At 41.9% G+C, this 13,462-nt stretch overlaps 1 protein-coding gene across 8 annotated transcripts in view; it reads left to right on the forward strand.

The window, feature by feature from the left end:
* The window catches only part of rhobtb4 (Rho related BTB domain containing 4), a 52,967-nt gene that overhangs the window by 34,262 nt on the left and 5,243 nt on the right, over positions 1–13,462 (forward strand). For all 8 annotated transcript variants that reach the window (XM_054775062.1, XM_054775063.1, XM_054775064.1 and 5 more), the window contains 9 exons: positions 2,077–2,278; positions 2,414–2,517; positions 6,356–6,541; positions 6,700–7,519; positions 8,171–8,390; positions 9,987–10,105; positions 11,573–11,723; positions 11,813–11,901; positions 11,995–12,100. In XM_054775062.1, coding sequence (XP_054631037.1) covers positions 2,077–2,278; positions 2,414–2,517; positions 6,356–6,541; positions 6,700–7,519; positions 8,171–8,390; positions 9,987–10,105; positions 11,573–11,723; positions 11,813–11,901; positions 11,995–12,100 — 1,997 coding nt within the window. The remainder of the gene's footprint in view (positions 1–2,076; positions 2,279–2,413; positions 2,518–6,355; positions 6,542–6,699; positions 7,520–8,170; positions 8,391–9,986; positions 10,106–11,572; positions 11,724–11,812; positions 11,902–11,994; positions 12,101–13,462) is intronic.

Raw genomic sequence — 13,462 nt, forward strand, 5'->3', positions numbered from 1 at the left:
GACTCAACAAATCCCCTCCCTGCCTGTCTCTCTGGAAATCTCCCTCACACATCTGATCTTACATAGGAAACACTGAGAATTATCCATTTCCATCCATCCATTTTCTATACCGCTTCTCCTCATTAGGGTCTCGGGTCTGACGGCGTGCACCCTGGACTGGTCACCAGACAATCGCAGGGCACATATAGACAAACAAGCATTCACACTCACATTCATACCTATGGACAATTTAGAGTCTCCAATTTGAAATGTGGAAACTGGAGTACCCGGAGAAAACCCACGCACACACGGGGTGAACATGCAAACTCCACACAGAAATGCCCAGGGTGGAATCGAAACCAGGTCTTCCCCATCTCCAGACAGTGACTGTGTGGTCATCATGCTAACAATAAGCAACGACATCAGAGTAAGGGAGCTGTGTTCTTTGTGGTGTGATTGTGGTGAATGGTTGTCTGCCTCTCTACCCTATGATCGAGAGTCGATCAGTCCAGTGTGTACCTTGCCAAAGTCAGCTGGGATAGACTCCAGCTCCCCTCTGAACCTGAACAGGCTACATTAAGGCTACAAAAATAGTACCACTGTACCCTTTGGCACCCTGGAATTGGGATGCATTAGGACGCAAACAGTACACAAAACACAGTCAGGTCATCCATGCCTCCTCATATCACATAATATATGTTCCTGATTGATAAGCTAGGCCATTAATCTAAATTGCTTTAATTACCATTCATGTAGAATCCAATGCAAAACCATTGTCATGTAGAGCATAAAGATGATTTTGACCTTGGCATTAGGGTGGTTAGATGGCTACATCTTAATACAATACAGCTCTTATTGAATATTTTTATCTCTGATCTACATGGAATGTGTGCTAGTGAGGGGAAATGTTATTTGTAATGTCGCAAAGACAGTTATTCTTTTTTTTTTTAGCACAACGACAGACATAGGTGGGCCGCCTGGTTGATGTAATTGGGGCTCCTTTTGCATATAAATGAGGATGATTTTCATGTGAAGTCTGTGGGGTGTTTCTGTACAGGCACAGTTGTCATATGAACAGGTTAGCGATGTGTGACATGTGATGTGAGTGCAGGTCAGGGCTCAATGTGTGGCTCATGTGTCTAGTGAATAGATGCCATTTATAGCTGATCGTATCAGTCGGTGCTGTACTGAAAGCGACCATGTCAATGGAATACCAAGCAGAGGCCTTTTATGAATGTTTCATAGACTATATTTATGAGTCTGACGAGCGGTTCTTTGAAAAAGTTTCAGGGATTATTGGATTGGTGAAACTGTGCGTGGGGGATGGTTATGCAACAGAGAAGCTTGTACAAGGACTGTGCGTGTAAAAACAATTGGCATTAAAAAAAATTTGCTTTTGTTTAAGCAAGTAAAATAATGGGCATGCTGTCTTTAGAAAAAAAGTTCAATTTGAAAAGAGGAAGTCACTTGAACTGCAGACCTGATCACTTCCTTGCACTTCCAAATTATCATACAGTATGTAAATCTTTGACCCCCTCAAAATAAATTTTCTGACCCCTCTTATACCTGTTATTTATTATTTCTGATATTGTATTGTATTAGATAGTGTACCAAATGAAGTGACCAGTGAGTGTAATCACTACATTGGCTAGCGAAAGACCTAAAGTTTTAATGTATATTTTTTCAACATGTAATCGGAAAGATTTTTAAAGCAAAGATGCTGTCAAGCATAGAGAAGGTGATGAGGTATAAGGAAAGACGTGGTGCAAGGTGAGAAAAGGACAGCAAGCTCAGAGGACGTCACTCCCTTTCTTTGTCCCTCTGTCCTTCTCTGGGTACTGTTACAGAAATAGCTCGGCTCTGCAGTCCCTCCATGTGTTCTGTAGAGGAGTTGGCAGAGTCTTCCAAACACTGGTCAGTGACGCTCAGAGCTTGGACAAAGCCACCCTAGCTGGATCGTAACTAGAAGCTACTGTGCAGCCATGCCAGAAGCCTTAACTGTCCCATTGATGACTCACTCCTTTTGGGAAGCCTTATCAATAGAACTGTAATTTTCCATAAATTGACCTCTTTTCCTACTCTCCTCTTCTTTTTTAGGGCCCTCTCCATGGATATAGACACAGATTATGAGCGGCCCAATGTGGAAACCATTAAATGTGTGGTGGTAGGGGACAATGCAGTGGGAAAGACCAGGCTTATATGTGCCCGGGCTTGCAATGCCACCCTCACACAGTATCAGCTGCTTGCCACCCACGTGCCAACCGTTTGGGCCATCGACCAGTATCGTGTATGCCAGGAGGTGGGCACACACATACTCAATAAAAGTGTAAATGCAATAACTAGTCTATTTGTTTAGTAGAAGAAAAGTGCCACTAAAAACAATGCAATGATATTGTTGTCCTGTTTGTGAGGATATATGTGTTTTGTATTGTAGGTGTTAGAAAGATCTCGTGATGTTGTGGATGAGGTCAGTGTGTCCCTTAGGCTCTGGGACACATTCGGGGACCATCACAAGGACAGACGATTCGCCTATGGCAGGTAAGCCAATACACACTCATTATGTTACATATTACTCAATACATTCAAACAACCTCACCCGCAGAACTTACACATACTGAAGCAAAACTATAATCATGGCGCTTTGCCAAGGGGGTTATCAAATACACAAACACTTTTCACATTAAAAACCAAGGTATCACAAATGCAAAATACCTGGAACAGGTGCTGTTGACTCATGGAGCAAAACTTAAGTCTGTAAGGGACTGAACAACCAACATGTGTATCTGCTTTATACACAATCTCACTAAAATGCAACAATGAAAAAATCTTACTACTTCCTTGTTATCAACCACAGTTGATATTGTGTGCCATGTACCATTCTGGAGCAGGTGGTTTGCTTTCCCATTGAGAGCAACTGGTGACCAGAGAAAATAAATTCCCCTCCATGTTTTTATTCTGATGTGCTTTTGGCTTAGGTAACACACTGACCACTAGTTTAGCCATCATTTTTATACGGAGTACAGATTTTACATTGACTGCAGATATGGTCAGGTCTTGAAGCTCTGAATTGGGAGAAAAAAACTGGTGGGCTTGAGAACATTATGACATAACGCAACAGTCAATCCCACACCAGCACGGCTACAGAATTTACAAGGTTTTTTTTTGTGTGACCAAACCACTAGCGCTTTTAGCTGAACTCTGCCCCCAGGCTGTTGCATCCTTCCTCCACCAGACATGATTGGATCATAGCTTTATCCTCTTACTCGCTGTGCTTGGATCAAGGCTGCTTTATTGGCATGAAATGCAAAAGTAATTATGCAAAACCAGCAAATAGAATGTCAAAATACAGTGACAAATTTTGATTTCATACATTTCATGTTGTCTTATGTTCATAAGCAAGCAACATGTTCTTTTAGTAGGAAATTATACAAATCGTTGAGCACTTTACTTTAAGTTCATGAATGCTAACCCTCAAAACAGTGACTCCTTGAGCACAACTTATTTTTGTTATATTAATATTTACACATCTATTAACCCTCATTAACATACATCATTACCGGTGTATTTTAGTATAATTCAGTGTTGTTACAGTAGTTTTATTGCCTCCGACAAGCCCAAATGTCAGAGGTTGTTTTGGCCATTTGTTGGTTGGTTTCTTAGTTGGAAGGAGCCAAAAATTATATAACATAACTTTTCTTTTCTGACTATTTGGTAGAAACCAGGCAGTTCTATTTCGCGTAAGGAGACATTTGGTACTATATAATAAAGTTACTATATACGGTTCCCTGACCAATAAAGGCTGACTGGAAAATGAATTGTCAAAAATGTATTTCCTACTAATTCCCACACTTTTCACAAAAGTAGCATACAGAATGACACAGAGTCAATCTACCTCCTCCCTCGACACGCTCCCTTTATTTGGCAAGTCCAAAGTCACAACAACAACACACTATGGTATCGCACAGCCATTCTTGTTCAGAACAATATGCAGCTATTTCACAAATTTAGGTTGATGCACTTTGTGTATGGTGGCTTTTTGGCTCCTTTTGGCAAGTGTCGCCAAGCAACAGACTGTATGTGTTTGTGCATCCATTTGTGTCACCAATTACGTCGTCTTAGTTGTGTTATTCTATTCTTATTGAGTGTGTGTTTACCCAGTTGTCTGCCCCTCTGTTTGTGTGTGCAGTTTGTGTGTATGTTTCCACGCCTTCCCTAATGTTCAGCATGCTTTGTCAGCCTGCAGTCAGCTGATAAAGATGCAGCACCAGCTCAGCTGTTTTCTGCCTTGTCTGTCTCCCTGACGTCTGTAGCTGCATACATCAACATCCTTTCCTCCTCCCATTTTTGTCCATTCACTTGTTCATGGCCTCATGTCTCACCTCCCTCTCCTCATTAACTCGTGACTCAGCTCGCAGCTTCTCACCCCTGAAACCATCATCCTCCTCTTAAGGCTTCTTGTTGATACCAAAACTCAAAACATGACATCAAGCAGTTCCACATGCCTTATCGGGGTGGACTATTCTGGTTGGAAAAAGCACAATCACCTCCTGAAAATAGGCTAAGCCACACTTAACCTGAGCCTCAACTATTGCATTTTTCAACCTGCAAAAATATAATTAAGAAAGAAAATGTTTTCTTCTGCCAATTAAAGCAATTTCTTACCAAGCATTGTTTTTGTAAGCTGATTTAGAAGCATGACATTTTTTGTACTAAATGGAGAGCAATTATGTGAGACTAGACTAATATACATGGAGATATTTGTTTCCTATTCTGATATGATATAAATTATAGGATAGGATATATCTAATGTGCTTGTGTGTGCATGTCTGTGTCTCTTCTTACATAATCAGGGAACTGGTGACCTTTGTCATCTGAATGCACCACATAAACACATGCAACACTGGCAGGCACATTTATATCACATAATAGCTGGAGGTAAATGATTAGCAGTCTACTGTATATACAGTATCTACACAGCCCATTCACATTGCTCCTGAAAAATCACCAACCTTTAAGTCACATGTAACACTATGTAAACCTTGCTGTAAACAAAGAATTTCAAGTCATTTTGTCAGCTAATTTGATATTATAAATATTTCTGTCTCTTTCCCTGAAATGTGACCACACAATCCTACACTACAGACAATATAACCACAGTACTGGTACAGTAATGCATTGGCACTAATAGTACACTGGCCCAATCCACTGTGGTAAGACTTGGCTGTGTGTCCATGTGTGATGTAATGGCTTGCGAGTGTATATTATGTCAAAGGGAAAAGGAGCTTAGGTGAGATTACCGGTGGGGAAGTAAAGAAACAGTGTGTACACAGCAAAAATGTTTTGTTTTTTTCATACAGCTTGTCACGAGGCACACTTGAACACAGGACAATTTCTTTGATCCACACAAGTAAATCATTAGCAAGTTAAGTTAAAACCGCAGGCCATATCAACACAGGTATATTTAGGTACTGTAGACTTATTCTTTTATGCATTTTGGGCTTTGAGCCACATGAACTATTGTTGCCTATTGTTTCTGTGTCATTACAGTTAAGTGTGATATACAGGAGTAATTCAACTCTGAGTCCATACCTACAGCTTTTTCCTCAATTGGCTGTTGCTAAATAAGCAACATAAACAAAAATGGCTTCTGTGTTAGAGGTAATGTAGTTACCTTTTACTTTGGCACCTGCTTGATAGCCGTGGAATACATTTTTATGTAGACTAACCACCCAAAATGTACCGGTACATAAAAATACCTGTTTATGTTCAGTGATTGCTAAAAATGCATATACTGTATTTTTGACAAATATACGGTAGATGTGTGTGTCAAATGATACTGATTGCAGAATGTGGCACTGTCAGCCTTGTACTTGTGTTACTAAATGATCAGAATGAGTCACAACAGCTCCATTAAACATTAGCTTGAAGCATGTATGAACATGGTGCTGATACTATCTTAACACTGGAGATCAACCAAAGGTGTGTGTCTGTGTGGATATTTGTGTGTGCATGTGTTTGTCCAGAGATATTACTGCCCTTATTTTGGAGATGTATTCTTGGGGCCTTAGGAGAGAACAAGATGGGTCAATCAGATCACAGGCCCTAGATACATACACTCTTTAGGCACCGCACATTTCTCAATGCCACTGTCGTGTACCCACAATTCCTTGCAGCTGGAGCTCCCAGATCGTGCAGATTTTTACAGAAGCTGACAATGCTCAGCAGCTCAGTGGCGTTTTCCTCCTGCCATCAAAGGTTGCATTGACACACAAAGCAACTCTTATTCGCCATCTTTTTCCTGTCTTAACTCTGATATCAGTTCAGTTTAAGCAGAAAAAGCAAAGCCCGTTTTGAATTTTCCTTCCTTGTCCTCCAGGTCGGATGTCGTGGTGCTTTGCTTCTCTCTAGCTAATCCCAATTCCCTGCGCCATGTCCGCACCATGTGGTTTCCGGAGATCAAGCACTTCTGTCCACGGACACCCATCATCCTGGTTGGCTGCCAGCTGGATCTCCGCTATGCTGACCTCGATGCAGTTAATCGTGCACGCCGACCTCTTGCCAAGTGAGAAGCCTTCTATATCCGTCCCTAATGGACTGATTCTGATTTGAATCAAACTTTTTAGGACTTTTTTGCGGTTTTAGGGGAGTAATCCACCATCATTTGCATTGCATTACTATCTTTAAAACCTTAATAACGTCATCATCTTTTCCAACCCGCAGACCCATAAAACCAACAGATATTCTTCCTCCCGAGAGAGGCCATGAGGTGGCAAAGGAGCTTGGGATACCCTACTATGAAACCAGCATAGTTGCCCAGTTTGGAGTTAAGGATGTTTTTGACAATGCGATCCGAGCTGCCCTCATCTCCCGTCGTCACCTACAATTTTGGAAGTCCCACCTGAAAAAAGTCCAGAGACCCCTTCTCCAAGCACCCTTCCTGCCTCCTCGCCCACCACGCCCCATCGTGGGAATTCCTGACCCTCCTCCCACTGACGGCGAGGGCCCTGATTCCCTCTTCTGTCACCCACTTTGTGCAGATGTTGTTTTTCTGCTGCAGGGTGGCACCACTCGTGTATTTGCACACAAAGTTTATCTGGCTACTTCCTGCTCCAAGTTCTACGACCTCTTCACCCTCGATCTAGGTGCAGCCTGCATGGGGCCACAGGGAGAGCAGGACAAAAGCAAGGAAAGCTCTGACAGTGGAGAGGAAGATGAGCTCAGTAGAAGAGGAGCCAAGGAGCAAGCTGGCCGCACCAAGAGCCTGGACATTGATAAAGACGGAGTTGATGGCTGTGTGCGAGGTCTGAGTCGACCCCCGCTGCTACAGCACGGCTCACTGCGGACTTCCCAGAGTGATAATGCTCTCCCCTCTCGAGCCCAGTACGCTCTAGGAGCTCCTGGGAGTGGCCGGGCACTTTCGGGATGGGGAAGAGGGTTCTTGAGTGTTTGTCTGGAGCATGTTGATGACCCCATGACTGGACGGCCACGACTAATGACTGTGGTAGTCATGGATGCACTCATACAGGAGGAGCCATTCAAGGTGATGGACTTCAAATTCAATTTGTATTAGATGAACTGCACATTAGACATTTTCATGTACAATTTAGTTGCGCTCTCACCACTCTGACTCAGCTAAGGCATACTAGTACAGTGGAACCGTGGTTTTCGTCATTAATCTTTTCCAAAAGGTCAGACGAAACCAAAACATACAAAGACCAGATCAATGTTTAAAATAATGTAAATCTAGCTCATCTGTTCTAGACACCCCAAAAAAACCCAAACAGAATCCTCATCTATCCATAGTGTCCCAATTCTAAAAGAACCACCCATTCTTCACTGTCACCAATGTGTTGCTGCTTTTTTGTGCGCACTCAATTCCAGTGACTACTTTCGTGCATTGTTTGTCCATACGATAACAGAATCCGGTGAAAACTGGGGCATACGAAAATTGAGGTTCCACTGTATATTTGAATTACTTGCCTTGCCCCAGTGTACATATAGGGAACAAGGATTGATTTATTTACCAAAGTCTTTTCACCTCTGCTGCTACAGGTGATGCAATGTCCCCATTCAGCTGCTTAGTAATAGTTTCTTTCTTTTTGGCCAATGTATGCTGCATTACTAATTTCTACAAATCGGAAGGGGGGACAGGTAGCAGTTAATTTGACCTCCTGACCTGCTCTTGCTTCAGGCGGTGCTTCAGTACCTGTACACCGGCAGCCTGAATGAGGGTCGAGGCGACCTGATGCAGGTGGCCACCATCGCAGAGCTACTTGAGGTGTTCGACCTGCGGATGATGGTGGCCAATGTACTCAACAGAGAGAGTTTCATGAACCAGGAGATAACCAAGGCGTTCCATGTCCGCAGAGCCAACCGCATCAAGGAGTGTCTCAGCAAAGGCACCTTTGCTGGTAATCTTCTGTGCCGAGTCTTCTATTAGCATTGGTGATTTTGCAGCCGTTTTCCATGGATGCATCAGTTAATGTTTGTGTGTTCGAGTGAGAGAGTGAGCGTGAAGACAACTCCAGGCATTCTCTTTTAGTCTTTAAGAATGTACACTCAGTGTACATTTGCTACCATTGTATACTGGATTTACTAGAGATGCATGATATCATTTTTTCCAAACTGATAGAACTTTCTATTTCTCAAGACCAATAAGATACAGATAACCTATAACTTTTTTGTATTTACTTTAACTTTAACTTTTACTTTTACTTTTAGTTTTAAGTGTAGTTTGTGCACACCTGGAGGTAAGAAGGACTTGAACACATTTGGATTTAAGCAAATCTATCTGTTGATTTGACCCAATCAAATATCATGACATTGCTACTACCACATCACTACTATCAGGAGAACCACAGTATAGAGCGGAGGGAACCACCTGCTGTGGCCCAGCAAAGTGCATTAATTTCAAACACATGCTCAGAGCAGCCAATGTGCTGCTACGGAGGTCAGGAGAATCGGAGTATAGAGCTTTTTTTTCTTTGTGTGCTTGATGGGGTTTTTTTCCCCCTCATTGCGGAGCATTTGGTAAAACATCCTTCCTTTTTAAAGTGACTGTTTATTTACAAGTGAACAAAGGGGAAGTCACGACAGTCTGTAAACGTCACAGGCAGGAGAAAATATGAGCGCTTGATTTGCTCACCCACACAATACGGGTAATCTCACCTAATTGGAGCTTTTTTTTAAAAATGATCGGTTATGAGAGCTATTTTTAATGTTATCGGGTTTGTCAGTATGACATCATAATTTCCTCATATCGGCCCGATAATTATCGGTCCGATAATTATCGTGCACCACTAATATTTACCATTTGATTTCTGCTAGGGAATGAGCATTTTGTTGTTTTCCTTGTATTTGAAGTCTTTTTAAAGTCATCAAATGACATGATGACTGTCTGCCACTTCAGTCTGCTTGGTCGTCTTGTCTCGGTCCTTGCGTGCCTCCTTTGTCTTTGTGTGGTGTTGTCTGCCCCCAAGCTGTTGTGTTTGCATGCTATCAAAGCCAATGCCATGCATCCGCTGTGTCTCAACAAAGCCTGTCTCCCATTCACTTATCCCATTCTCAGTTGTCCTCATCGTCGTCATGATGGGAGTCCTATTAATAGTGCTAATGAATATATTGAATTGTTATTTGATGATTTGTATAAAAAGGTATCCATATTGAATTCAAGATAGACAAAAATCTTTTTCTTTTGACATAGATACCAAAATGAAATTACTACATTAGCATAGTTGTTTTGATTCCTATCAACACAAGTCCTATACGTGATTTATTCCATTTCCTTTACTTTACATCTGTTCTCCTTCCCTTACTCTTTGTCAAAAGCTGTTTTGTCCCTCTGTCAATTTATCTCTCTGTTTGTCTACATGTGTCTGTGTGTCTCTGTGTGTGTCTGTCTGTCTGTCCTCTCTGGCTTTGTCTGCCTTGTCTGTCTTTCCCCCTCTGTAGCTTGGGCTTCTGTGGCATTCCACCAGATGAATGCTCTTTTCCCACCCCGGTTTTAGATGTGGTGTTCCGGTTAGATGATGGCTACCTCCCGGCCCACAAGCCCCTGCTCATTTCCAGCTGTGACTGGATGGCTGCCATGTTTCGTGGATCTTTCATGGAAAGCTACATTGAGGAGGTGAGGTTAAAAAAAAAAAAGCTCAAGAATGGAGATGTTATCAGTCATACACTGTCACTCGTCATGTTAATATTTTATTTGAGTAGATATAACTGTGTAGTGTCGTGTGAAGCTATTGCTATTAAGTGAATAAGTATACAGGCTGGTGAAATGAATGAAGACCAAGGGAATATTTGTTTTATGTATTTCCACATTATATGCATGGATTTTATTCCACACCCATGCTTGTGAAAATAAGATTTAATGCACAAAGTATGTTTATTCTTGGAACTGTCTTGACAGTATTCATGGTGAAAGTGCATGACAGCATGTCATCAACTTCAATTCCAATGGTATGGGAGTCATTTTAGATTTGAGTGGAGCATCCCCTCAGAGGAAAAAGAGCCTGAAACTCAGAAAATGTGAGAGTAGCATGTGATCAGCCAGCCTTGTTCTATTTTCATGTTTATGTCACACTTCCTTTTGTGCGTATGTATTTTTAGATTCACACGTTTCACTGTTCATGTTGTTGTATGATAACATGACTTTACACCATCTGTGTGAAACAAACTAATGGAAATTGTCTTAATCTTTTAGATTGATGAAATATTTAAGATAAATTGTGAGCAAAATGAGCATTTGAATATACTAGCATAGTAAAAAAAAAATGTTAGAGTGACAATATAAAGTATTGGTCTGTTCAGAGGTGACTTGTTAGACACAAATTGGGCACACCTGGAATGTTTCTCTGTGTGGTCTTTATTATCTAAGTGAATTATAATACACTGTGAGCAAAAAAAGTGGCGTTTTCTCTGAAACATCTTTTTCTGCTACTTTACTGCTGACAAATTTTCCCCATGTGTGCTGCTTGGGCCTACCATTTCATCATAGGTTTTTCGCTTACTTGGCCCATACAATTGCAGGTTAAAACAGCAGAGTACCTGTCAATACATTGCCGGCAGGTGTTAGCCATAAATGTCCCATTGCCATGAATGTGACCACTCATTAACACTTCCTGACCTCAGCTGGGGTTCTCGGGACCACCCTAGTCTCAGTGTTGTGGCTTTTATTCATAACGAGAGGTCTGCCACGCTGACATTCTCTTAATTGGTTCTCGAAGTGGCGGTTGAAGAGTGTCTCAGTGGGTACACTAGGAGTGCTCCTGGTAGGGTTCAGGTGGTCTCTCGCATCAATCGTCTTCTTTCCGGCCTTGCTTCCAGGGATGAGACTGCATAAACTGTAATTAAATACAGGATTGCTCATTTATATGCATTTATTTATACAACGCTGACTAGTTTTCAGTGTCTTCAGTGGGCAAGTCTTATGACTTGCATGTATATAGTACATAAACAATTTGAGGATTCCTGGTGGGAGACACAACATTCAAATCCCTTCCTCGTGGTTCCTGTTGCAGTGATGCTCTGTGTATCACTACATGCATACTTTTCACTGCTCACTGCATGTGTGTTAATTTTGTCACATATCCAGGTGTCCATTCCCACCACGACTACAGCATGTATGCAAGGTGTATTGGAGTTTTTGTACTGCGGCATGCTGACACCTTGTCCTTATCTGGAGTCCATAGAACTAATTGTGGTGGCCAACCGTCTTTGTTTACCACGCCTGGTTGCCCTCACTGGTAAGGACTCTCAGCAGTCATAGTGGAAAGTCAGATCGCTACAAACTGCACATACTAACATCCTTTCATATATATTTCTGCATCCTCAGAGCAGCACGCAGTTGAAGAGCTCCTGCAGTTGGCAGTAAAAGGAGTGGACATTGATGGGCAGGTTTTGGCATACTTGGAGCTGGCACAGGTCTGTTACTGCCATCTTTCAAACATGCATTCATAAAATTCAGTGACTGTGGCTGTGGGTGCCAAATGTTCTGCTGTTGCCCTCCACTTTCAGTTCCACAATGCCAAGCAGCTATCAACCTGGTGTCTCCATCACATCTGCACTAATTATAATAGCATCTGCCGCAAGTTTCCCAAAGACATGAAGGCCATGTCTCCAGGTAAACACACTTAATGTCTTTCTTTGCTGAAATTATCAGGAAGCCAAACCATTTGTGACACTGTTTTAGCAAAAGCAAACATGAGCTTCTAAGAATATTTTCTCACAATATAATTAACAATAATAATTGCCTGGCAGTTGTCAGGCGACAACTGTTGTAGGACTCAGTAATGTACACAAAATCTTTTGTGTACGGGTGTCACGAGATGGACGTGGAAGTGTGCTAGGCATTATTGGAACCGTACATTGAGTGCTTTACACACACCTATCTTGGTGTTGCCAGCATCAAACTCTCTAACTCGGGAGAAACACTTCCCTCAAGCATGTTGTACCTCAGTGATTCCCAAAGTTTTTACAGTCACGTACCCCTTCAGACATTTGACCTGAAGCCATGCACCCCGTACTCCTGCACACTTAAAAAAAACATACACAATTTTATCATAACCTTTAAATATTTAACCCAACTGGCCCGGGAACGCCTCGGGATCCGCCTGGAGGAGCTTCACAATGTAGCTGGGGAGAGACTTCCCTGCTTAGGCCGCTGCCCCCGCGACCCGACCTCGGATAAGCGGAAGAAGATGGATGGATGGATGGATGGATAGATGGATGGATATTTAAACCAATTAATTGGTTAATTAAATTTATAGTAACTCCGGGTCAAAAATGTGTGTGTTGCATGGTCATATTTTGATAAGGTTTCACATGAGCACTAATAAATAGATAAGTTATCATCCTACATATCTTTTATTCCTAATGCATCCTTCCGTTTGAATGGGTTGAATTTGAGTATCACTTTTTTTGTCCGATCTGCATATTTATTTAATACCAAATTCAAGGGGAAAGTTTAACATAACATGCACCCAACAATAAAGCCTAATTTTGGGGGGAATCCCCACTCACAGTGACGGGTTTTCACCGCCCCACTGTGCCGTGTGAGAATTGTAACACCAATATAAAAGAAATCTTCAAGATTAAACACACTCAATGCACAAAATAATCATCAAACCTACAGAACTTATTTGTTCATATAATGCACACAGAGCAATGAACAACTTCATGCGCTGGCTCCTTTCTGCTCCGTTCTCCTTGCGCAGTGAGGCGTTGATTGTTTTTCATTTTCCTTCACCTCCTATTACAATTGGTGTACCCTGCTTGGGAAACGAGGTCATACCTGTATTGAGTGCCATCTGCTGTGGACCCACCAGGTCGAGCAGATGGAACTGTGGTGAAAAAAGCTTGCTGTGCAGCAGTAGAATTGCAGTGTAATGTGTATTGTCCAGCAGATTTTTCCCCCCCACAAAAAACGTCAGGCTAACATATTTAAAATGAATTTTCCTTGGCAGTGATTAATTTCCAATCATTC

Source organism: Dunckerocampus dactyliophorus, chromosome 4 (assembly GCF_027744805.1).
Source record: "Dunckerocampus dactyliophorus isolate RoL2022-P2 chromosome 4, RoL_Ddac_1.1, whole genome shotgun sequence".
Taxonomy (NCBI): Eukaryota; Metazoa; Chordata; class Actinopteri; order Syngnathiformes; family Syngnathidae; genus Dunckerocampus; species Dunckerocampus dactyliophorus.